Below are 25,023 nucleotides of genomic sequence, written 5' to 3'. Positions count from 1 at the left end.
AACCCATAAGGCTATAGGCTATATAAACTGGTAAACAAAATTTATGGCCAAATGATGATTTCCCTGACTACAGAGTGCAAACTCAGCTAGGCCAGTGACCTCGTTTTCGGACCAAGTAGCTTACAATCGTCCTTGTGATCCTACAGTAGCCTATGTGTTTTCCCAACAAACGCAATGTCCAGTTTATCGGCGTGAAAAGGAGATTTAGCCTAATCGTGTTCTCCTGGCACTTGTTTTGTTTGACACTTACAAGGAAACAAAAACTAAGGTTATGGTTATGACTACGTATAGGCTTGCAAAAAATCAATGCGTGACTGCACGTCAACACTGCACATCTTTATAAGTGTTTACAATCCTTACGAGTCTGGATGAAAGGGATGTTCATGCAGTACAGTAACACTGTTGTAGGTTGGACACCAAGTATTAAAGAAATTTACAGTTAATGGCGTTAGAAGAGATCTAGGCTACAGACAGTTGCATGTTTTCCATCGACGTGGATGCTTTCCCGGAGTTTAAAAAGAATTAGAATTACTGTTTAAACTAGAGCAAAACTTCAGGTCCGTCTTATTATTTTTTTGCGAACCACAGTAGGTCACGTTTCTCCTGAAATTTTGCTTGAAACAGCAGGCGGAGTCAGCGAGACTGTGCCGTGGATTACTTTAACAGTCAAAGCGTGCTGGGAGGAGCTAAACCACACAGCGGAGTCACACGAAACTTCAGAGCTACAGTTTGCTTACTTGACAATATCTCAGTATTTACATCTGCTATTCTATCTAGAGACAAAGTTCCATTGCGCTCCGCGTTTGATGGCTTTTCGGCTTTTCAGTGGCCTTACAGTATATTTTCTACTCGCATACAAGGACACATGCGCCTCTGAATGAATGAAAGGCACATGGTATTTTTTAGTTCAGTAATCTCCGAAACAAAGGCAGTTCTGTGGATAAATTGGATTTGTTTTCTGCTGCATCCCAAGAATACTTGGAAAAAAGAATGTCTGAAACGGACTAAGAACTGAAACCCTGGTTGATATTTATCATTAACACATGGTTTGGATGGAACTCTTGCATTCTCTAATCCTTTTGGATTAATTAAATAAGAATCATGGATAATTTCTTCACTGAGGTGAGTTAACCCAAACATATTACTGTGTCATTAAAACCTAATTAATATGGAGATGTAGTGCAATATTATTTTAGCCAATTCATTTGTGTTGCACAAAAATATTCACAGTATTCTTTACACAGGTAATTCGTGATGTTATCTGATTGATGTTTCCTTTCGGTAAACCCAAGGTTTCCTCGTCATTAGTTAAACAATTTGTCATGAGTAGGGCACTTTTATACCTGATACCTGTAACAAAGGCCTACCGTATATTAATGCGATGGAAGACGTTGATCCGTTGGAACACAGCAGGATCTGTAGGGTAGTGAATTAAACCGGTGAAACACACCGGGACAAGTTCTTCTGGAAGACTGCCCAGTTGAACTCTGTGGGTTTTGGTATTTCCTTAGTTATTTATTTATTTTTAATTTCCTGCAAGAGCTATTTTTAGACGTAAAATGTATAGACTACTTGTTAACAGCATCGGGGAAAAGTTTTAAGTAAAACAATTTTCTGAACAGCAATAAATGTCTTCATTGTCCATGTTTCCCACTTGTTGTGTATCCTGCAGCAACAACGACGTACTAGGATACGACTACAACAACTACTACTGCGCTGATACTACTACTACTACTACTACTACTACTACTACTAATAATAATAATAATAATAATAATAATAATAATAATAGATAACTGCATGTGTGATTTGGGGAATCAATAAAATTGGTTAATTATGTTTGGAAATTATATTTGAACTGCACGTGATAAAGTGAGTGCACTTTCTGTCTACTGATACTATGACTGTGGCATAGACTTTCGCAACGTCAGTAATGTCAGCGAAAGTCAGTCTACCCGCTCAGATATGAGTAATGAATAAGCGAGAGCGTTGTGTCACACCTTGACTCGCAACATAAAGGCGTTTTTGTCCCATAAATTGTTGCGCCAGCCTGTCCAAAATGCATCTTTGTGTAGTACACATGTTGTCATAAAAGTGGCTGGGGGAAGAAAAAAAAAACAGTCAGATGCCCTCCGCTAGTGAAATAACTTTTTTTTTTTTTTTTTTTTTTTAATTAAAGTTTATTTCATAAACCGGTTGTAAATAGTAACCGGTTGAGTCTTGTAACTCCAATTGCCACTCATGATATCCAGAAGCAATAAAAATCAACAGCTGACAGATCCATTTGCCAAAACTGCCAAGACTCATACAATAGTCTCAAATATCACTCTTCTGGCCTAGTCTCTCTCACTCTCTCAAAACAAAGAGCTAGTCTTTAAGGAAAAGGCCACTTGACGAGGAAGTGAACTCTCCTTTCCAAATGTGAAGATTTTGTTTTCAAGTGTAGGCACTAACTCTCAACATTGTATATAACCTAACTATGTTGAATCTAAGTCATAGATCGTTAATTATGCTACTAGGCCTACTGTTGATAATGTTTTTAGAATTCATTGCTTACAGGATTTTCCGCCCTTATCTATATGACTGCTTTACCTTGTGTCAACAACGTAGGGTAACTTATGTTCTCACCTGTCAATGCTTCTTGCTGAATGGACTGTATTTGTTTAAATCGCAAGCATTATGGTTTTTCATTGGCGTTCCAAAGTTGTCGTTTAACTCCACCCACCAGGAAGCAAGTACCTGGCTGCTGTGGTTGGGAGAGGAGAGCACTAGGTTTTCTGCATCAGTGACTTTGACCGTCGCTGATTGGCTTGTACGCGGATCGCCTGTTGAGTTCAGTGAATATATCAATTACTCCAGGTTATTTACCGATCAGCGTCCAGACAAAAAGCTTACTGTCTTTGAAAAATATCACTGCTCGTGTATATACACTGTTTCCCCTGAAGCAAAATAGTCATCTTCAAGTGAATGTTAACTGGTTACCCCCCAGCTGCTGTAGCTTTAAACACACAGGCGTGTTATTCTGAAGATTATCTTCTCACGATGCAAATATTTAGTTTATTGAACGCACAACAGGAAACAAACACTTGTGGGTGGAATTTTGCAGCTACTGAAATGCACCATGGGTGTGTTTCATGGATCATTTTTAGTACTGTGTCAGTAGAGCATTTTGCAGAATTTGGAGTGCCTTCAGAATTTCTGACTTGGAGTAAACCATACATTTGATGAGAAATGGTAGTCTTATAGGGAAAACATGGGATACATTTACATGGAGAGAACTATGCGATGGCTGCATTTCTCATTAGGGGAGTTAAACATAAGTCCCTTATATGAATTATTTCATAATTCATTGCATCCCACAAAACAGTTTAAAGTTAGTTCAGATTAAAACATTTAATACGTTTAAAGAGTTGTTCTGACAAAAAGGCAAAAAGTAACAGTGCTGTTTTAAGAGAGGTCTGTTTATTTGACTTACCAGGTCAGTTTAATTGAAATACAGTTCAGCTAGATTGACACAAGTGACATTTCCCTGCTGACACTTCTACATAACTAAAAAACATTTTTTCCACAATTGGCAGTTTCAGCATATAATTACATTTAAAAAAAAATTAAAATTGGCAGGATCCTTTTTATCATGAAAAATGGCCTGCATCTTCTCTGTGTTAATTTGTCCTACAAAACATACCTTTTCAGAGAAACAGATTTGGACGTCTTCTAGAATGACTGGTGTTGCCTGCATAGCCAGGTGACCCACACAAAAGACAAGCAACTTATTTTGCAAAAAAACCTTTCCCATTTGCTAAACAACATAATACTTTCATCCAATTTGGAATTCATAAAGAACAATTGCAGTAGGCTCCTTTTCTTGCTGTTAGCGCCTTCATCCATCTAGGAGAGGTACGCCAGCATGTGTGTTCTCGGAAGTGCCTTTGGCCAGCCCCCTCTTCTTTTACCTCTGCACTCCACCAGGTGAGCTGTGTAGCCGTTTTGTTGGAGGATTTTACTGTGCAGGTTTGAGTTCAAGGTACTGAACCTGCAGAAAATAATTCTGACTGAATATTTTGGTCCACTGGTTTTTGACCCATTGCTGGTGTATATTTTCCACCATATGACAAAGCAAACACCTTTACTTGCTGAATAGTCCAATATATAAAACCGTAGAGGCTGCTTCAATTATGCATGCAGGGCTATGGTATGTTGTCCATTTCCACAGCAAGGTGTAAATTGCCTCAGAATGCAAGTCCTCCATCCAGGCCTTTATGTGAACATGGCCTTAAACCTCAGAAACTTAACTGCTGCTGTAAGTGAGCCAAGCATATGTAAGAGAGCCTTTAAAAAAAGCTTGTGTTGAGCACTTTCTTTTCCTTCTACATTTAAAAGTGCCATTTCCTGCCCATTGACTGTTAACATTCTTTACCTTTTCTCAAGTATTTTAATATCCCACATGCTTTTTCTCTTAAGAATAAAAGCCTCTTATCCTGCTTAAATTAAACACCGTATAGTTAATTAATTGTAATTGTGGAAGAATATGCACTCCTGATATTTTCTGAATGAATATTGAGTATTTGCCGTGCTTTGCGTCAATGAGTGTCAGTCTCTTTAATTTGTTAGTGTTCATTGTGTTTAAATTCTAGAGTTACTGATGAGTTAGAACACTGCTGTTTAAAACAATATGTCGTTGAGTGGGTGCGGCTGTTTTGCTGGAATGCAAAACAAACAACCTAAAGCAGAGTAAATTAACTTAATCAGGAGGCACAAGCATGCCATCCAAGTCCCATTCCTTGGGGAGGGGTGACCTTTGTTGGATAGATGATGTCTGTTGAGTACAGGAGGTAGTGAGCTGGGCCTCTTCGGAGGGTGAGTGCTGTCTGTTCACACATGCACACAATGTGGATGATTGTCAACATTACTGTGATGGATAAGGTCCTAATTGGCATACGCCACAGGACAGAAAAACACACACTTTGGTCGCACATTACATGCTCACCCTCACATATGCTTGCTCTCTCTCTTTCTCACAGACATGCATGCACGCACACACATGCACACGCACACTCAGGTACGCACTTGCACACAAACAGCCCCAACACATAGGTCTATTGGTGAGAGAGAGAGATATCGCAAATCTCCATTTGGACTGATGTTTCCCCATTCTTATTGTCCAGTTACTCTTAAAGGCATTGGGCATATTCCACTAAAAGCCATTTGGCTGCTGAATGATTCAACAGCTATTGTACGGGGGCTATTTAAAAGGTGCCCATTAAGAATCTTTTTGATGTTGAACATTCATTAAAAACCTAGTGCAATTTGGACAATACTGATATCTGTAAGGACTGTGGTGGTCAATGCCTTGCATTGTGTTCTCTGTGAAACCGTGGTAGTTATTATGCCAACATCACTTCATTAGCAAAGGCTGCTCTCATACTCTGAAGTGGTTCAGGTTATTGCAAAGTGGAACGTGCAGATAGAAACCAGTCTATTATCTCAGTCCCAAAGGACAGTCTCCCTTCCTTGAAACTCAGTGTCAGACTGTGTGCAAAGTGGGGTGATGAGTTCAAATCCTATGTAGAAGACTACATTGTAAAACAGAACTGCCCACGCCGGTCCATTGAAACCCTGAAAAGGATAAACTTAAAACTTCATCAGCCAGATACGTGTGTGTATGTGCATGAGCGTATTTGTCTTTGTACTAGTTTGCATGTGTGGACTAGTGTTTGTCATTGTGCATATAGGTCTGTTTGTATGTGTGTAGGTGTGTCTATGTACAAGTTTGTATTTCTGTGTAGGTGTACAACTGTGTATGTATGACAAATACAGTAGCTATTTGTCTCAAGAGGTTTTTACTTGCTAATGTGTCGATGCAAAACTATCTTGTTATATAGAAGGTCAAAGCACTTTTGTAAGTTGTTCTTGTTAAGAGTGTCTGCCAAACGATGCAAATTTTGGTGTAGAATGGAAATGTGTGAAACCTGTTAATCTTCAGTGAGATCTTTGCTGAAAAATGTTGAGTGCTGGTCTTTTTGAATATGGATACTGAAATTCATTTGATTTACTCACTCAAGGTTTTAGGGTATGGGACCCATTTCTTTTTAATAATGTACCAAAGTAAATGAAACTCACAGAGAGAAACATTAATTTCATATAAGAGGGCTGGTAAACAAAGTTACTGAGAGGCCACGTATGGTCACCACATGATCAAGGTTTGACCTGGATTCGCATGTTAATTTTTGAAGGCAAAGTGGTGATGGCCTGTACTTGAATCGCGCAAGCGTGTGTCTTATTGTCAAACTGAGCGATAGTGGTCATTTGCGATGTAAATCTGACCTTGCTTTGCATGAGAAACGGTCTGAATTTTATTTTCTTCTCAATAAGCAGTTAACAGGCAGTATTCTAGAATTACTTCGGTAATTCTTTAGCTAAATAGCTACATTTATTTTGGTATATATTTGTGCAACATCAGATTATTTACAAAATAACAAAAATGCAATACAGGGCTAGGCAAATAGTCTTGTGTTGTACAGCAGAGACTGCAAAGTTCCCTCACCATACAACAACAATTAAGCACGGCTGTTATGGCTGTTCAAAGAACACATTTTCTAAGAAAGGATTTGGGAGCTGGAGGTTTTTAAAAAAAAAAGAATTCTATCCTTTTGCATTGTACAAAAGCCTGGTATCAGGTCACAGAGTCCATTTTGTGAGGGTTGTGTTCTAGTTTTATGCATCTTAACCACAGTAATGCAGGTTAGCAATAATTAGGTCTCAAGTACAAGAGCATTCAATTTGCGCTGCTTAGATTGAGTGGACTGTCTCTGCTGGTTCTGGCGCTGTACTTGGGTGAAGCAAACTTGACTTGTACCAGAGCTGCAATCCAGGAAGTATTATATAACATTTAACTAGTTTTTATATTTCTGTTGAGCATGCAAATTAAATCCTAATATGACAAAGTGAGGAGCAAATCATGGCCATTTGATGAAAAGGCTCGTGTGGCTACTTTTTGGACAAGCAGTGGTGAACTAGTTCAGGATTTAGGTTTGTGACAATGGGAGAATATGTTCCTAATGCTGAAGTCACACACCAATTTAAAATCTCTGGTTTCTACTTTACTTTCAAGACCTTTAAATTTTTCAAAGGCTCAAAACCATTGCTGCTGAAATAATGCCGCAACTATCATTTTTCACCTAAAGCTACATTTCAGTGTTGCTACCTATGCCATTCTTGTAGATCTGATTCAGTTACTGCTAATTTAGTTTTGAGCTCCTAGAAATATTTTGAGTGTTTTATTGCTTTTCCCATTAATTCTTCCTATTGTTCTCTCTCAAGACAGGAATAAAGAATACTTTTGCTATCAGCACAGATCTTTTTGTCCTGAAAAATATTTTCATTTGACTTGCTGTGGAAGAAGGTGAATCAGGTGCAGCACCAATTGATACTGAAGTGTGTTTGTACTGCAGCTAACTGGTTCTGTTCTGTTTCCATCAATGTGTCATATATGATCACTGCATGTTAAATCTGCAGGTCAGTGAAGCCAGGCACTAAAAATGTTTTGGCAATCAGTTTGAAAATCATCATGGGGGTTCATCAAATTGAATGCATCTCAATTTTCGCTTCCATTGAGGAGCTAGCCAATAGCGAACAAATAAACACAAGCTTACGGTGCCGGAACTTGGCCCAGGAGCCAACCTTGGCTCCTTGCAGACAGCCACTCGCAATTCAGCGCTGCAGTCACAGTGGCCTCAGTGCAACAACGGCGCCTGTTGTTTTCCCCCTACGGGGTGAAACAGAGAGGAAAGGCAGTGTTTATGTTACAGCCTACAGCTCCTGACTCTACTCGGAGCCTAAATCCCCTCCAAATGCGCCCCCTCCCCCCGGGCGCCTTGTGCACCGTGTTGCCGCAGCTGGCCAGAGACCATGGCTTTTATTTCCAGGGCAGCCAGTGTAAAGCAAACACACATTCGAAAAGTAGGTCAGGTAGCCACTGAGAATGGACAGAAAATGGGGGGGGGGGGTTTCCTGGAGTGTGGAGAGTTTCGTCATCCTTTGACAGACAGGAACTGACTCCTCAACGAGCCAAAACAGACCAGACGGCAACAGGAACAAAAGACTGGCCAGCTGTACCCAAGCGGCCTCTGCCTGGTGTTGATTGCTCGATTTAAGGGGCTGTCCAGTCCTTCTGACTTGCAGGCTTTTTTAGTGTTCCGGCACTACATAGTCCTGTAGTTATGGCTCCAGCCAAATTCAAGTCTTAACTGTTCCACTTCAAGCAACGTATTTAGGGCCTGTACACATAACATTACATTACATTACAGGCATTTAGCAGACGCTCTTATCCAGAGCGACTTACACAACTTTTTACATAGCACTTTACATTGTATCCATTTATACAGCTGGATATATACTGAAGCAATGCAGGTTAAGTACCTTGCTCAAGGGTACAACGGCAGTGTCCTTACCCGGGAATCGAACCTGCGACCTTTCGGTTACAAGCGCAGTTCCTTACCCACTGTGCCACACTCCGTCCATAAATATTCAAATATCTTACTCCTGTCTGTTTATTTAAGATGAAAAATATTGACCGATGCATCCAGAAAATTCAGCTGGAATGTATTTGCTTTCGATGACTATAAAATAGCTTGTCTAATATTTATTTAAGTGTTATTTTATATTTGTTTATTTTTTCCACGCTTTTTGAAAAAGCTTGGCTATTAGAGGTTATACAAATGGCATACCCTTCATCAATGTCTTCTCTGAATTGTGGGAACTACTATTATGTTTGCCTAAAAAATTACTAGAGTGTGGGACCTCTGTAATTGTGGGATTTTCTATGACTTTATACACGCTCATGTTGTTCCTCTGTATAAACTTATCCCAGGACTAGTGATGGCAGAGACTTGCCAAAATGCGCTTGATCTCATTTCAAACCATTCAGTTTTGTAACAGATGTGAACCTTATATGTCATATTCGCAACTGCACAAATAGAACATATGCAAATAACGAGCATTCGTTAGCCTATACCCGTGAAACAAAATTACAGGTACATATTATGTGTTCTGCAATACAGTAAATGAACTTTTGATAATAATGGAAGGACTATTTGGTCTCATCAGCCTATCAACACAAAGGTCATGAGCCCAGGTTGAAAATATCTGATTAAACTTTAAAAATGACAGTTTTGTGTCAACCTTTGAGTCGACCTTTCCAGCCCAGTTTTGCTCAACGTGAGATGTAATATTCTTTTAGGGAGGGGTATGTAAATCCAGTTATAAAAGCATTAAATTAGACAGGAGAGAGCAACCTCATGCCCTTTATGTTGATAGTTGATGGACAGTTGATCATATTTTGGAATATCTATCGGAATACATTGTGGAATATTACAGGTATTACTATCTGGATAGTGGTGGAATCCTATCCTGTCATAGGACTCTAGGATTAATATACAGTACATACATAGAAAGGTTTCACTACCTAATGTCAGTGTGCAGCACTAATTCAAACAGAACAACAGTTACAGCCAAGATGGGTCTACAGATATCATGGAATTGCCCAACCATTGATTCAGTCCCTTATAGCAGTGGTTCCTAACCTTGGTCCTGGGGACCCCCTGTGTATGCTGGTTTTCTTTACAATCACAATTGCAATCCCATAATTTTATCAAGCTGTTAATTTCTCTTAGTGAAACAAGTCCCATGTTTATTTTACACAATTACATAAAAAGAGGTCATAAAATGATTTAACTGACTAAATTAAAGACTGAGGTCCTAACTGGCGAAAGTGTGGCCACAGCAACTAAAACTTACCATTTGGTAGATAATGAGATAAAGAATCAAAAGACAACGAAAATGACAATGAGCCAAACCTGCCTTGCATTAATAATTTTAATGAGAAAGTTAGAAAAGAACTATGCATGTGTTATAAAACACGTGTTCAGCAACCTAATTAGGAGCATATTGATTCATCAGGCTTTAATTTGGTAAGTTAAAAAGAAGTTGTATAAAATAGCACAATAAGCATGTGAACACGGGATTTTTATACTTCATGGCATGTGTGTGGTTTAAGGGAAAACAATCGCTGTAAACATGAAACGCACCTAATTAAGAATGTTAAATTCTGGGATTGCAACTGTGGTTGGAACAAAAACCAACATACACTGGGGGTCCCCAGGACTGAGGTTGGGAAGCACTTAAAGCACAAGTGTTAAAAAAGGGCTAATCCGTTTCGGGATTTTGTGCCAATTTCTGCTCTGAATTATTTAATTAGCTCAAGCATAAAATCTTGATCTTGCAAAGATTTTACTGTGCTCAAGCACAGGAGTGAATCAGTGTAGTAATTGGTTGGAACAAAAACCAGAACACTAACTGGCCCTCTTAAAGCATTGTACTTCTTGGTCAAGCATGCTGTAAGGAAGCTTTGGCCAGAGCCATGAGATGGGAGTTATCCTAGTGTTTTTCTAACATCATCAGAAGGCTTTAAATGGTTGCTAAAAATTATATCCCTTGAGCTTTTTTCTTATTATTTTTGTTTGTTTGTTTTTGGTGAATTTACTGACAACCTCTATTATGTTGTCCTTTTCCTGCACACATTATTCTGCACTGAAGAGGACAAAATGACTGTCAAGAAATGACTGGAAATGTTGAATTTACTTGAGGAGACCCGCCTCTCAAAATGCCCTGGGCATGGTGTGCAGTCCTTTGAGGTTTAGCCCCACATCCCTCACCGTTTTCAGGGGAGCGCCTTCCAGCCACCCCTCTCCCTTCGCCCTGAGCTCCACATGCCGAAAGACAGACAGAACACCTGCAGAGAGGCAGACGAGCAGAAATGCATACAGAAATACAGGTCCTCACATAGGATGTGGTGAAAAAAAACCTCAGAATGCACAGAGAGATGGCTTTAATTCCCTTGTCGCCAGCCATTTTGGGAAAAGTATAAACACAGACGGGCAGTGATCTGAAGAGGAAGGGGAAGGAGCTCCACATGAAAAGGAAGATGAGATAAAGGGGGGGAGGGGCCGTTTCTTGGCAGTCGAGCTCTGGCTTGTGGCGATTACCAGTTTTGGGGTCTTGGGCCTGCCTGGGGTCACATACGCCATTGGCAGCCTCCCAGTCGGGCAGAGCGTGGCATTCCTCCCTGGCTAAACGCTTTTCCCTCCTCCGTGGAGTCGGGGGGCCTCTGTGCTCCGGTGACATGTCAGCGGTCATGAATCACGCTCTTGTGAGGGTTCGTCCTCCCCGTTGCAGCTCAGCCGTGCAGTGGGGCCCCAGAACAGAGAGAAGCACAGTGGCTCATTCATTGCGGCCATGTCCCATGTCCTGTGTCCTTTATCTAAATGAACATATCAGACTGCGGTGCACATGAATCAGTCCTGTTTTCTATTCACATGATTAACGTCTCCGAAAGCACTGGATGCAAGAATCAGGAAGTAAATGGCTAAACATTGACCGACATGCTTAGAATAATGGACTAAGAAAGTGGGTATCTGAAAGAAGTTGACAGCAGACAGAATAGGATTTATCCTGTCAATTCTGACAGTGATGTATTACGAAGGAATACTATTTTCCTTCTGTTCCTTTCTCCCTTTGAGCAAACTTAAACAATGTGGACATTATGGGAATATGACATTTTATTTTTATTATTATTATTATTATTATTATTATTTTTATTATTATTATTATTATTATTATTTCTATAATTATTTTATATTATATAAATATTAATTATTATTATTCAGACTGACAATGATTAATATTGCTCTTGTGAACTGGTGGCTGGGTGCTTTTAGATTAGCCTTGTAGTGACCATTTAGGAAGGCCCTGTTGGTCAGTAAATGTGTCCGACACTAAATCAGTTGCATTTTGATTATACATGAATTATTCTGAATGTTACCTGACCAGGCACTTTTCAATGGGTGTGGCTACTTTCCTGCACTCATTTGCGAGTCGGGCATTATGAATATCATGTTGGGTAGCACTACCTTGTTCTGCCAATCAATGACACATGAACCTGTGAACGATGCTACTCGCCACAGCTATTGGCTGTAATCAGTGAGCGTTAACAGTTCCGCTTACCGCCACCCATTCTGAGGCCCACCGAGTCTCAATCTCCTGTCATTACTTTCCTGGTATTCTTGCTGTCTGGTGGTAAAGCATTGTAATTACGGGAGTGAGCCGCGGGTTGAGGGAGGGACACAGCCGTGCGCAGAGATGCTTCCTCTGGTGACAGGCCAAAAACTTCAGCAGAATCACAACAGCCTGGGGATGAGACTACAGCTAAACACACGGAGCACAACAGCCACCTTTGTTGGTGTCCTGTAAAGCAAGAGGAGCCCACAGGTGGCATATGACCGTGCATAAAAGACTGCTGCTTTTCAGCGAAACCCAACCCCCTTCCATCCCCTCGGGTGTGTGTTACTTAGGGATGCATGCCCAGTAAGCAGGTCTAACATTACAGTCCACTGTTGGGGCGAATGGAATAATTTGTTGACAAACCAGAAAAAAGGCTTCAAAGTACTTTCTTTTTTGGGGTTGAGTAATTGTTGCAAGCATGACCCATAATGCTAGGTGTAGAAATATTTTCTTGAAGAAAGCCATGGTATTATAAAACACGGGGGGATAGATAACTAACTAACTAACTAAATAAATAAATAAATAAATAAACCAGAAAGTTTTTTTTTAGCTTCTGTACAAAAGCAAGTTTTTTTTTCTTACTTCAAAGCTGCATGTGTTTGAAAGGGGCATTTGAAAAAATTCTTTCAACCTTGAGTACAGGAAATGTGTTTTGATGTTTTATTCATCGTTAAAAGGAAGTCGATAAGTCATTGGCTGTGTATTTAAATTTCAGTGCCTGTGCTGAACTGAGACAGAGAGCTTCATTATAGTGCTCAGACAGTGTTTCTTTATAGTTTATTGGCCTCTGGGAAAGGTTTTTTAGTATGCTAATTATAGTCATACTGATGTTGATTCCAGGATTCATCCTGGATTTCATTCGTAATGAAAAGAGGCTAAACGTTCTATTAGCCTTGACCTGTCATTGCACGTAAAGAAATTTTAATTCTTCTCTCGTGAAAAACAGATTAAACGGGCCTTGTTATGCTAGGTTGATGTTCATTTTCTGTGTTAAAGGGAGAAATCTACATTAATACAGGACATGCATGTGTTTAGTAAATTTCTGGGCTTATTCAGAATTAGAGTTGCCATATTTATACAGTCAAAACATTTTTTAATATGTATTATGTGTTCAAAATGTGTCAAAATGTGCTCTTTTTGTTCATGAAAATTTTCTGTTGCTGAGTCCTCTAAAGAAAGGAGTCTACTTCCTACACAGCTCAGACAATATCAAAATAAAAAGCAAATGTTTGCCAAGACTGCATGTCTAAAGCCGTTGTATAGGTACATTGTTGTGCATGGCAAACAGCGAAAGATACATATGGGGTTGAATGGTGCGATGACTAAATACCTGTCATGTGACTTAGCACACAGGGCTCTGACACACTGGCTAAAGTGACCTAATGGCACACAAATGTGCCATCGCAAGGCCGGGGAAACAAAACGATGGGGCGAACGCTCATTTTGTCAATGAATGCTCACGTTGCAGGGGTGGGAGTCATCAGGCCCCGTCTGACTGGCCAGTTTGTCCAAGCAGAATGGTGGCAGTGAGTTTTTCCGAGATGCCCTTATATAGGCGTTCATTCTTCCAGCCGTCCTCTGTAGGCCTGATTTGTGATAGCTTAGGCTTCATCTGAGTGTGAGGGTGGAGCTTGGATTACCTGCCGTCAGCCCTTAGCTTTGTGCCATCCCTCTGAGGAGGAAAACTGGGAAATCCAGAAGGCGAAAGTGTTCACGGCTCGCTGCGCTAGGACGGCTGCTAGTCGTGACGCTGCTCGCTTTTGGTGGCGTGGCATTTTTCACCTGTCTGTGCAAGTTTGGGGACACACGCTCATAGACGCTTTTAACACACAGATGAGGGCGTGGGGGGGAGGGAGCAGCGGAGAGGTGTGACGAGGCCCTTCCGAGAAAAGCAGGCCGGGATTTACGCAGGGCGGGGTCGGTTTTTCATTAAGCACGCTCACAGAGCGGAGGCAGTTGGAGGATCCGTGACGCCGGTGGCGATGAGGTGTAGACATCACACCTCTGGAAAGGCTTCTGAAAGCACGTTTGACCAAACTGATAATAGCTTCTTGGTTCATGTCTCTGCGTGCCCCTGATGCCATTATCCAGACATGGGCGTGGATTTGTCAGTTTTCTCTTTTTGGTTATGATTACCGATGTGTCATGGAGCATATTATTTACGTCAGCGATTGAAATGATCATTGACAGTAATCTGGCATGTAATGAAAGGTCCTCTGGCAAATATAATATTTTAGCTGTACAGTCCTCTCTCTCTTCCTAGTATAGTACAAACTACCTGTAAAAATAAAGGATCAATTTTTTTTTACCATAAGGCTTCTTGCTGGTGGTCATTATATAATAATTTTCTGATAAAATTTATGCATGGTATATTCAATTTTGAATATTATCCATGGCCCATTCACTGCTCACTGCGAATTGCATACTGGATCACTGAATTCAATTGGTACCTTAAAAAAATAAATGATAAATAAAAGCACCACGCCATTTGTTTTTAATCTGTCAATTATTTTCATGAATGGCCTAACATGAACAGCTGCTGTGATTTCCTTTTGCGATATTCGTGAGGTTTTCCCACCATTTCTTATGTGTCCCCACAATGGTGTGTTCCAGATGTTCCTATCCTCACATAAACTTACTCTGATACACCCTACAGCTGCAGTCCAGCTCAAATAGAAATGCAACTTTGTCTACTTACCCCTGCTTTTCTGTTTAGCAGTGTTGTTTTCATGTCTAGGGAACTGCAGGCAGCACCAATATTCAAAGACTTATCAATTAGATTTTCTAGTGGGGAAATTTGGTGATCCACAGCATAGATAGGCTTTGCCATTTAATCATAAAATAGGAAGAATGGGATATGACGATCACTTAAGCTAAATTACTATCTGCTGAAAAGGCAAGGATGTGCTCATCAACAGCTGCCTCTCACATTGTTTGGGTTTTGAAGTTGGTCATCATTTCACAAAAGAGGCTGTCAACATGACCCAGAGCAAGAGGAAGAGCCCTCTTCAGCCTCCTATCTCCCTTAACAGCCCTGCCCCTAACTGTACTATGGATAGGCGTTTCATACTGGGCCACTGAATACAAGTGCATTCAAACAGAATTGACATTGTGTTGTGTTGAACCAGAAGAGGGCTTATTTTTTATTTTCTTTCATATAGTGCTGGGATCCACCTGTATTCCCCCAGAAGAGCTCATCCATGGAATTGGTGGATTAATGAATACAGCTCCAGTTATCATAACAGGCAGTGCCTTTTTATAGAGACTGCAGTGTCCCTCGCTTACTGACTGCCTGACCAGCCGTAGCCATAGTGACATTTCACCAACAGGGTGCGAACAGTCTCAGCCTTTGATCTCTTTAGTACTTGCAGACCAGTGATTGCCGTGCACTGATGTGGTGTTTATAAGTCGTTTTGTTGATTAATACTCTGAAATGCGTCTGGATCCATCCTCCCTCAAGGGTACACACTGCAGAGGTACATCCCCAAAGAGACAGGAAGCCAGCTGAGCAGCTTGGACGTCGGTCTGAGGGTTATGCTTGGCTGTGAATTACTTTTACCTCATTTAAACCCGTTGGGCAGTTCCTCAAAGAACCAGCTTTGGTCAGTATGTTTTTTTTTCAGTGCTGTGTCCCAAAATAAACAGGTGGTCTCTCAGATTGGCCATTCAGTTCTGTTTATTCAGTTCTGCTTAACCTCTAAATATATTTTGGCCAATGGGAGCAGCTCAGAATGCATTGCAGATTTTAAAAGGGAGGAAGAAGGGATTTTCAAAGAAGGGGACGACATTCTCAGATGCCATCTGCGGTTGATTTACATTTCTGCACACGTCAGATGTTGGAGTAAAATTGGATGTAAAATATAAAATCATTTTGTACAAATAGCCAAATCTTTCCACTATGTATGTTAGGAGATATTTTGAGTCCCTATCTTGACAGGAGAGGATCTCATCTGTATATTTTTCTAAAATAATTTAGAGAAGTGGGTCCAGCTTTTTCCTCGTCTGTCCATCTGGAACAACATTGACCTTGTTTTCACGCGATATTCATTTAGAGCTAGGATCTGACCTTTGTCCTCGCCCCTGCTTGCTTGGTGTGTACGTTTCCCTGGGTTTTCCTCCATGGAGTGAGTGCAGTGCGGTATAATGGCTGTCACTTTGTCTGTTTAGCACTGCTGTCGAGATTGCACGCGATTCAAGGTCTGTTTGCAGGGCAATATTGGCCACTGCATTGATGACCACACACATAGGGCCGGACCTGCCAAACTGTGACGAAGGCGACAGATTTGGAAAGCCAACATTTCAGGGCGTTGAAGTCGCTGCAGGATCAGTTCTCACTAAAGGGCTTTGTGTGTCTTACTCTGGCATTTATAACGGAGGTCCCTTCACTCTGGATACTAACCAGGCTGAAATGACCCATGCATACTGCTGAACTGTGAAGCACTGTTGTTTGTTTCCAATCGAGAAATTGTTTGTGCAAGGCTCCTAAAAGTTTGAAATTTTGTTTTTCAAAAGTTTATGATGCAGTCAAAATACACTCCATTAACATCCCCTTTGTGCAGTACACCAAGCCTTTGAGATCATAAAACTACAGTATCTAAATAAATGACAGAACATCAGCAGTTTTCCTTTTTCCTATTACCTGTGAATAGCCTAATGAAGTGGTGTGTTGGTACAACAGTTTTACAACATAGCTATTTGTTATTGTTGATGGTATAATATAATGGGAGAAGGATTTTGTAAATTTCTGAACTTTGACTTGAAAGCAGTTTTGGAAATTTGTGTCTAGAAAAGAAAAGATCAAAGGAAACGATAAAAAAGTATAGTGCATGACTGCTTCTGTTCAAACAACCATATATCAGCCAGCAGAACACAGTGATCTCCCGTGATGGATTTCAAGTCCAGCTTTGAAACCACAGGGAATAGAGATTCTCAATACCGAGTGCATGGTGAAGTTACAGACACTGTCCCCTTTTTATGGATGTGTGCTTTATGGAGCAGTCCTCACCAAATAAACAGGGAATTCAGAGCATGCACATTTACTGTGGGGGCCAAAACAAAGCTGTTGCTTTGAGAGAACTGCGTAGCGTGAGTGTCGTGATTAAATTAGACTTGACCTTTTTTCCTGATTAGAAAAACAGTCCAGCCCATGGGACCCTGCAGGAGATGCAAAGCTGGTGTCTGAATTCTAAAATGGGTGTAAGGTTAACAGGAAGCTTCATATAAGCAATAGGACTGGAGTTGAAATTCGCCATGACAGAATCTGTATAATTCTGTATGACATGCACTGCAGAGCCTATGTTGAAGTAGAGGTATTGGATTAGTAGTAGAATACTGAACCTCAGAAGCCTGTGCTGTCTGTGGCAACACTGGAAGAGCATTAGGCCCCTAATCTCACTTTTAAAACATTGTGCACTCAGAGTTATGTTTCACTTGTGTTGGTTTGAATAATAGATTAAAGCTTTGTGCTTTGCTGTAAAGGTTGTGTTTCTCAATATGTAGGAACTTATAAATGATTTATGGTGTGTGTGTGTGTGTGCGTGCGTGTGTGTGTGTGTGTGTGCACCTGTGCATATATGTGTATAAAATACAGTCCACTGGGAAGGTAAACATGAAAACCTGTTCCAAATTGACCAAACACACAATAGAAAAACATAGACTGTTATTTCTGTAAACATTGCAAGCTCTACATAAAGTAGTCTCTTATCACAAATTTCTAAAAGCGAAACAGTAAAACTTAAAGGAGTGTGTTCCGTGTTCAGGAGTTTTTGAAGTTGTACACAGATTATGCATTTAAATTAGCAGTCAAAAACGTATACTCACTGCTCTCTTATTCTTGTTTCTTGACTCAAGCCAAAAGCATGCCATGAAGCTCATCTGTGAAATGTGTATGTATAAGGAATTAGATCACAGGCATATTTGATACTATATTCCCTGTAGTTGTCTGTGGGAGTACAGAGACTTTGTGCAGCGTATGTGTAGAGGGAGGTCACACCATCGTGTATGGTGTTGGTCAGATGTTAAATGTGGAAGCCCATTTTCAGAGAGCGATTGCTGACGGCGCTCGTCATCTCATTGCTGGCATAGATTCATGGTCGATGTACAGCTGTTGGACTTTCTCTGCCGATTTCACACACCATCACCATGTCCCACCACCTGTTGCGCCAACTGTCCTTGATGTTTGCATTGGACAGTAAAGCAAAATCCTCAGTTCTGCAGGATCCAGTGCTGTTTTTACACAGTGGAAGTTGCCTTCTGAGGTAAAACTTCTGCTGTTTGTTCAACATGTGCAATTTTTGGAATGAAATGGCTGGAAACATCTGGGTTCGGGACTTGTTTCAGAGTCGGACGTTTGTGAACTTGGTCCATGGGGGCGGGAATTACATTTTTTTTTTGTGGGTGGGGGGGGAGGGGAGTTGTAATTTCCTCCTCAAGAGCAGGCTCCAGGAATTTCTGCCTGTGAAAAATGTCTGTTTTTGAAAGTGAGACTTCTACCGGGCCTGAAAGACGAAGGATCAGCTTGACAGATTACAAGCCTTGCAGTGAATATGACAGAGAGAGCAGGAATCTCCTGTAATAATTACCGCTTAGATCCTGTGAGTGAAAACTGAGAACAGGCCTGCTTTCTGTGCTCCTCTGCTGTTTTTACTCTTTTTCTGCACTTTTGTTTTTCGCTGTGAGAACATTCTCTTGAAAGGTCAAGCTACTGGGATTCGGGGCTGATTCAAGCAGATGTGATATTCTTATCTGCGCACCTGATACAAAAACTAAACAGCCCCTTTCCAGCCGTGTCCTTCAGGTCTGCAGCCTAATAGTGTGCAATCTGATTGCTGTGGTAAAAAAGGAAGCCGTTTCTGACTTATCCCACAGAGGTTAATAATTAAACCCACCTGAAAACTGCAGCCGTCTCCTCACACCAACAACATGGCTTATGTTTAAAAAAGATGAACGTTTATTTGCGTGTTGTTACACATGCTTAACTGCATATTTTTATGTGAGTTGGGAGTAACACTATGTGGGTTTTGTGTGATTTCAGGCTGTTTTAGTGGAACAGTAACCCAAAAGTTCACTGATTCTCAGCCCAGCTCCTGCTCTTCTGTTCCTGAGTAAATGTACTTTACTGAACTTCCTTAGTAAATGTCCTAGTGTATAAATGGATAATTTATAATACCTGATAAGGCTGTCAGCTAAGCAAAGAAATGGTAATGTAAAATATAACCATATGGAATTGTTAGGGAAATATCTAGGGGCATAAACTGTAAGCAAAACCAAAACCCACCGATCAGTTTGAAATAATGTCTAAATCTGCCTGTGGCAGTCTGTAACAGTGACCTATGTGTTATTATAGTCAAGGAAGTAAGGAGCTCCATGCTGTAATTACAGTGGACTGAGGGGTGGATGTGTTCACCCTGCAAGGCTAGTCATCTGATCCAAGTTTCAGTCACCCTTTGTCTGTATTCAACCATTAAACCAGTGCACCAAAGCAAAAGCTGTCTGTCCTTAAGCATTACTTCAAACTGCACAATATTTTTGAATTCACTGTCTAATGCACTGCCCATAAAAACAAAGAGCAGCATTAAATGGAAAGAATATATATTTTAAACCAAGTCCATCAGTTTTTTGTCGGACCTGACATGCGAAATGGAGTTCTATCAGTGTTCATATACCAAGCAGCCTGCATTAGCCGAACAGCTGAACAAACATTTATTCAGTCATAATTGCTCTGAAAGTATGTTGAATTTGCCGGTTTTACAATAAGAAAAGTTTGCAAATGGAATCAAAGATCCCCCAATTCATTCATCATCACACATTTACTATCACACTGGACTCGTGGTGCTGGTGCTTTCCCATCCACTCTCAAATTTGGTGCATTCACATCCAGAAATATACTATTTCACAGCTTAGTGAAGGCTGAAAGCTTAAATAGTACTACCACATTGAGCGAACTGCAGGGTAACCGGGACCTGCTCTTGCAGCTTATATTTCGGTTAGTCTCAATACACCTGCATCATACTAAAGTACAAAATTCTTCTGTTGCATGTGTTATACAGGAACCCATCATTATTCCTTTCTGCTGGAAATACCCTCAGCACCCACCCCGTAGCACAGGGTTATTGGAGAACCTTATTTATGGCTGAAGGGATAGTTAGGAAAGAGACGGTCTGTTCAGCACAACTGGCCACAGGGAACGATGTGGACAGCAGAGATAAGTCATGCATGACATGCCCATCTGGAAATATCTTAGCGTTATCTGTAATAGTCATTTCTGTTGGTTTTAGGAAGAGCAACTCTGGCGTCATCACTTCAGATGAACGAAACAGTGTGAAATCCACAGAAAGCGTTTAATTTGGAAATGCTGAATGCAGCGTCCTTAAAAGGCTTACTTAACATTTTTTGTTCAAAACTGTTTATTTTTTTCAAAAATGTTGTGATTTGTTTTTTTAAGCACCAATTTCTTAACTTGGATGAACAGGATGAGTGGCTGTAAAAGCACGCGTGGGGTGTTTGACGTATTGTGCTCCTGTTTTGGCGTGCACTGGCATGTTTGTGAGGCCCCAGTCTCTCCTTTTCAGTGGCCCTCGGGTTTCTAGGCCCTCCCACTGCTGTGCTAATGGTTTGTGAGTTAATGACGTCTATAAAAGTTCCCTTCATGCTCCTTGGCTCTGCCCGCTGTCCCACAGGGCTGGCGGAGACCACACAGGCGTCGGCTCGCACCAGCATCGGTTTGTCATGCTCTTCGATGCCCAGGCGTCCCAACCGCCTAGCTGCAATCGCGGAGAGATCCCTACTCCCATTCTGATTAGAGGAAGTCTGAAGGTCCAGCAGGACAGCTGCCTTTTTAATTACCCCTGTAAAAGCTACAGCTCACACAAGGTCTGAGTGAGCATAAATCAGAACGGACATGCAGGGATGGTTTGTTAGCCTTGGTGATTGTGGAGAGGGAAGGACAGGGAGGGGGGGGGGTTGGTCACCTGACCGTCTGGAGAGCGCAGTACCACACCTGGCTTCCCTCTCATTGTGAAAAATGTGTGGATGTCAGTTCAGAGCAGCGCTCCGCCCAGCCCCTTCTCTCCGAGGCCGTTGACGCTGCGCCGGTGTGATGAGAAGAATGGCTCCTGATGAGCGCGGACGCCGATGCGATCTGACGTGGCGCGCCGCGGGGCTGCAGCAGCTGGCCGGTAATAAGCGAGCCGGCCGCGGGGACCCCGCAGGTGCAGGAGTCGGGCCCCGGTCGACCCCCTCCCCACGTGGGCTCGGCCCATGACAGGCCCCGTTTGAGTAAGCAGCAGTGGTGTGGATTTTGGTGAGGGGGGGGGGTAGCGAGAGGGCAAGGGGAGATTAGCAGCGAACCAATAACAAAGAGTGTGTGTGGGGGGGTTGCCCCAACACACGACCATTCCACACAAAAAAGCCTGTTGATGTGGCTTAATGTCAGGACACAAAGCCTGTCATTTAACGGTGCTCACCTCTGAACAAACAGGCTCCCGGAGGTGCGAGTGGGGCCTGTCATGACTGATCTGAGGCCAGCTGTAACTCATACTGACTAGATAATGTTCATCTGGAAGGGCTCTGTGCGCTGTGTTGATGGACAGAGAGCAGGCTTTGTTCAGCTTTGTGCAGTAACTGGCTAATTTGAAACTGGATTCAGATTGGTCACAAGGCCTGGCTGTACATGAAGTGTCAAGAGTTTACGATTGTATGGTTGTGGTGTGGGGATGGCTGGTTTAAGCAGCCACACCTGCCCTGGGTCAAGCTAATTGGACCTGGCCAATTGGATAATTGGTTGAGAATTAGATAATTGGCCAGGTCTAATTGGACCCAGGAACAGGAGTGGCTGCACCTGTGCGTAGTGAGGTAATCACTGCGCACAGGTTAAATCTGCCATCCCCACACCACAATGGTATTTGTTGAAAATTAGTTATGAAAATAAGAATCTTTTAATGTACTCTTGTACTCTATAATTGGCTAAACACCTAAAATTGCTTTATTATTTACAATAAATTTAGTATTATTAAAACATGCATAGATCTAATGTCAATCCCTAAATGTATAAAATGTTGTGTGAGTTTTGCTATAATTAAAGATCTAGTGTAAATGCGAGTCTGAAGGCTTGTCTCAGAGATTTTCATAATTTCTGATTATTTTAGTCCTTGAGCAAAGTAGTGCACATAAACTCCTGTGTGCTTTTATACTTTTATTATCCTCATTGGATCTGGATGTTGTTTGATTGATGTTAATTCCTTGACTAAAGTTTTGCTATGTTTCTCATTGCTGCTTCATTCACATATTCTCGTTGTCACTTTGTTGCACTTCATTGCTTTTTATCGAGCGCTCTGGGAAAATTCCATTATGCATTGCACAACACAGTGACATGTGATTCATTCTGACTGCGCGAGTTGAGACTTAGACACCTTACACGGTAATACATCTTCACAATGTGTGAATGCGCAGTGGGAATTTGAAAATCACTGTCTAAAATGCATTGCGACAGATTTTTAATTAAAACAGTATTTTCTTATGAGAACTTGGCTGTGCGTCAGCACACGCAGGGACGCTGAAACTAGTTTGCCGGGGGAGACATTGACGCCCACCTACATGATTGTGCCAGACATGCATTTTTATAACAGCCCTGTGTACCGTACACTATTATTAATGCATAAGCTAAAGAGCACTGCTACGTCAAACTATAAATTCATGTCTTACGAGCTTGTGGAAATAAGAGCGTATTGAAGCTCTCGTGATCTTGTAGAAACAGTTAATGGCAATCATATGTGGTTTCTTGCTTACTTGACTCTTAATGTGCCTTCCTCATAATAATAATAATAATTATTATTATTATTATTATATATTTTTGAGCCTGATGTTTTCTATTGTTCCAATTTGAATTTGCCCAGTTGTATTCAGTGTTGTCTTATGAATTCTCCGAAGCATGTGTGGTTAACTGAAGCCTATCTTTCCTCTAAGCTGAGCTACACAGTCAGTGCCTCCATTCAGTACTCTATATGCACAGCTGGTGTAGGCAGGCAGGCGGAGGAGCTGGTATTGTAATGACACAGGGTCAAGCGGGTCAATAAAAACCCTCCATCCCTGGGCAAGGCTAAGGCACGGTAGGGAATTTATACCACTCTGCAGCCCCTGTTTTATTATTATTTATTTTTTTGCAGAAACATCTATGGTGGTTTACACGTCATGTTGATTTTACATACCCCCGTGCTATACGTATTTATGACTGCAATTACAAGGGCAATTGATTTCATTTGTGAATTTTAGAATAAAGCCATTGGTATGAGATAGAGATACAGATATGAAAAGAGGAATTGTTTGTTGGTAAATGCATGGATAGCCAGGTTCTGGGAATTGACCGTTTGAAAGGCGGACAGCTTTATAAATGTCCTGTTTGTCCAGGTTTGACCTCTTTCTGAGTAACACCTTGATACTTCTAGTGGGCTATTTTTCACCCATCCAGAACAGCAGCATGTTCTCCACTGATGTGTTAGCTGTTGTTCCAGGGCTCAGTTCAGCGGGGCTCTTCTAAAGCCTCTCTTTCAGTCAGTCAGGTGTTCCTTCGGACGGAAATGGCTGTGTCAGTCGAAGCTGGGTCTCTGGGTCGAAGGTCATTGCTTTGCCGGGTTCAGAGGTCTCTAGGCCCTGGGCAATTTTCAAGAAACAACAACAGCCTGCGCTCCCCATACGCTTCTTCCATTAACAGGCTCTGTCACGCTAATGAGCCAAAGTGCTGGGGGGACATGTGGTTATGTGTTTAAGGGCCTCCGCTGGAGGGCTGGACTGTTTGGACAGAATTTCCCTGGAATTTGTTTTGAAGAGAGCTGCCTTTTCGCTCACTCCAGAAGCAGGTCTCTTAAGAGACATTCGAGGGGACTGCCTTGTGCATTCCTAGACAAAAGGCAGCTGAGCCGTCGTCGAGGCGACAGGACGTGAAGGTCCGCGCCAGTACTGCTCGCTGCGGAGCGTCCGGTTGCTCTCTCATGTTGAGCCACTCTCCCTTCCGTGGAGACCGAGGCGTAAATCTCCTGGCCTTACCCTATGGGATCTCTTACAGCTGTTACACGTGAGTGTGAAAAGGATAGCTCCATAAAAGTTACCCTTCTCCAGGGTGTGATCCAGAAAGGCCCCCAGGTACGCTCCTAAAAAGTGACAGCATTGTGTCACTTTTCTGAAGCTGTATATAGATGTCTCTGTAGACGTACATTTCTTCAGTCTGGATGCATACGTGGGGAGAATCTTGCAGAGAAAAATGGAAATCCAGCCTGTGCTGTTTTCTTTGTCTATTGGCATACACAGATTTGAAATGCTATAAGTGATCTGGAAATCCCAAAGGAAAACCTTCAGAAATAGCGCTGTATTAGCACAGATGTGTTTCAGCTTTCTTCTGTGAAGTTTATGGATGAACATTAATGACTGGACCTATTAGTTTTATTTAATATTTCGGGGATATTACAAAGTGCACATTTTAGAAAAGCAAAATAGGTACACTTTAGCTATGTCAAACCAAGTCATGTTTCCAGTGGCCTAATCTGGTAATTTTGCTCAACAGGGGGACCGTGTTTGGTTGCGGGAGAATGACCAGTATCTCCCCAGCACCGTGTCTTCCTGCTCCGGGGGTGTGGTTGTCTTCACTACGGACTATGGTCAGGTAAGGCTAAAAACTCCTCCATGAATTGGAGCCTTTTCATGTGGAAATGGAATGTACTTTCATTGTACTGCACTGATATGTAATTTCTAATCCCAGACACATCATTCTTTTATCTCATAAAATATAGGATTGCAGACTGCCACTAAAATGGCATGTGTAAGTATAAAAAAATTAATAAGTAGGCAACATCCCAGGATCTGTTCTTTTCATTTGTTTTTGGCATTTTCATAACTTTCTACCTGCATAGCATTTTT

General features: G+C 41.5%; 1 protein-coding gene across 1 annotated transcript in view; it reads left to right on the top strand.

Annotated features, from left to right (window-relative positions):
* Positions 1-487: 487 nt before the first annotated feature.
* myo10 (myosin X) overlaps positions 488-25,023 on the top strand; it is a 116,556-nt gene continuing 92,020 nt past the window's right edge. Inside the window, exons 1-2 of the mRNA XM_035428941.1 lie at positions 488-1,122; positions 24,671-24,769. Coding sequence (XP_035284832.1) covers positions 1,102-1,122; positions 24,671-24,769 — 120 coding nt within the window. The 5' untranslated portion in view covers positions 488-1,101. The remainder of the gene's footprint in view (positions 1,123-24,670; positions 24,770-25,023) is intronic.

The sequence above is a fragment of the Anguilla anguilla genome, chromosome 8 (genome assembly GCF_013347855.1).
Source record: "Anguilla anguilla isolate fAngAng1 chromosome 8, fAngAng1.pri, whole genome shotgun sequence".
Classification (NCBI taxonomy): domain Eukaryota; kingdom Metazoa; phylum Chordata; class Actinopteri; order Anguilliformes; family Anguillidae; genus Anguilla; species Anguilla anguilla.
Note: the sequence above shows the minus strand (reverse complement) of the source record. Positions and strands in the feature narration are given on the sequence as shown.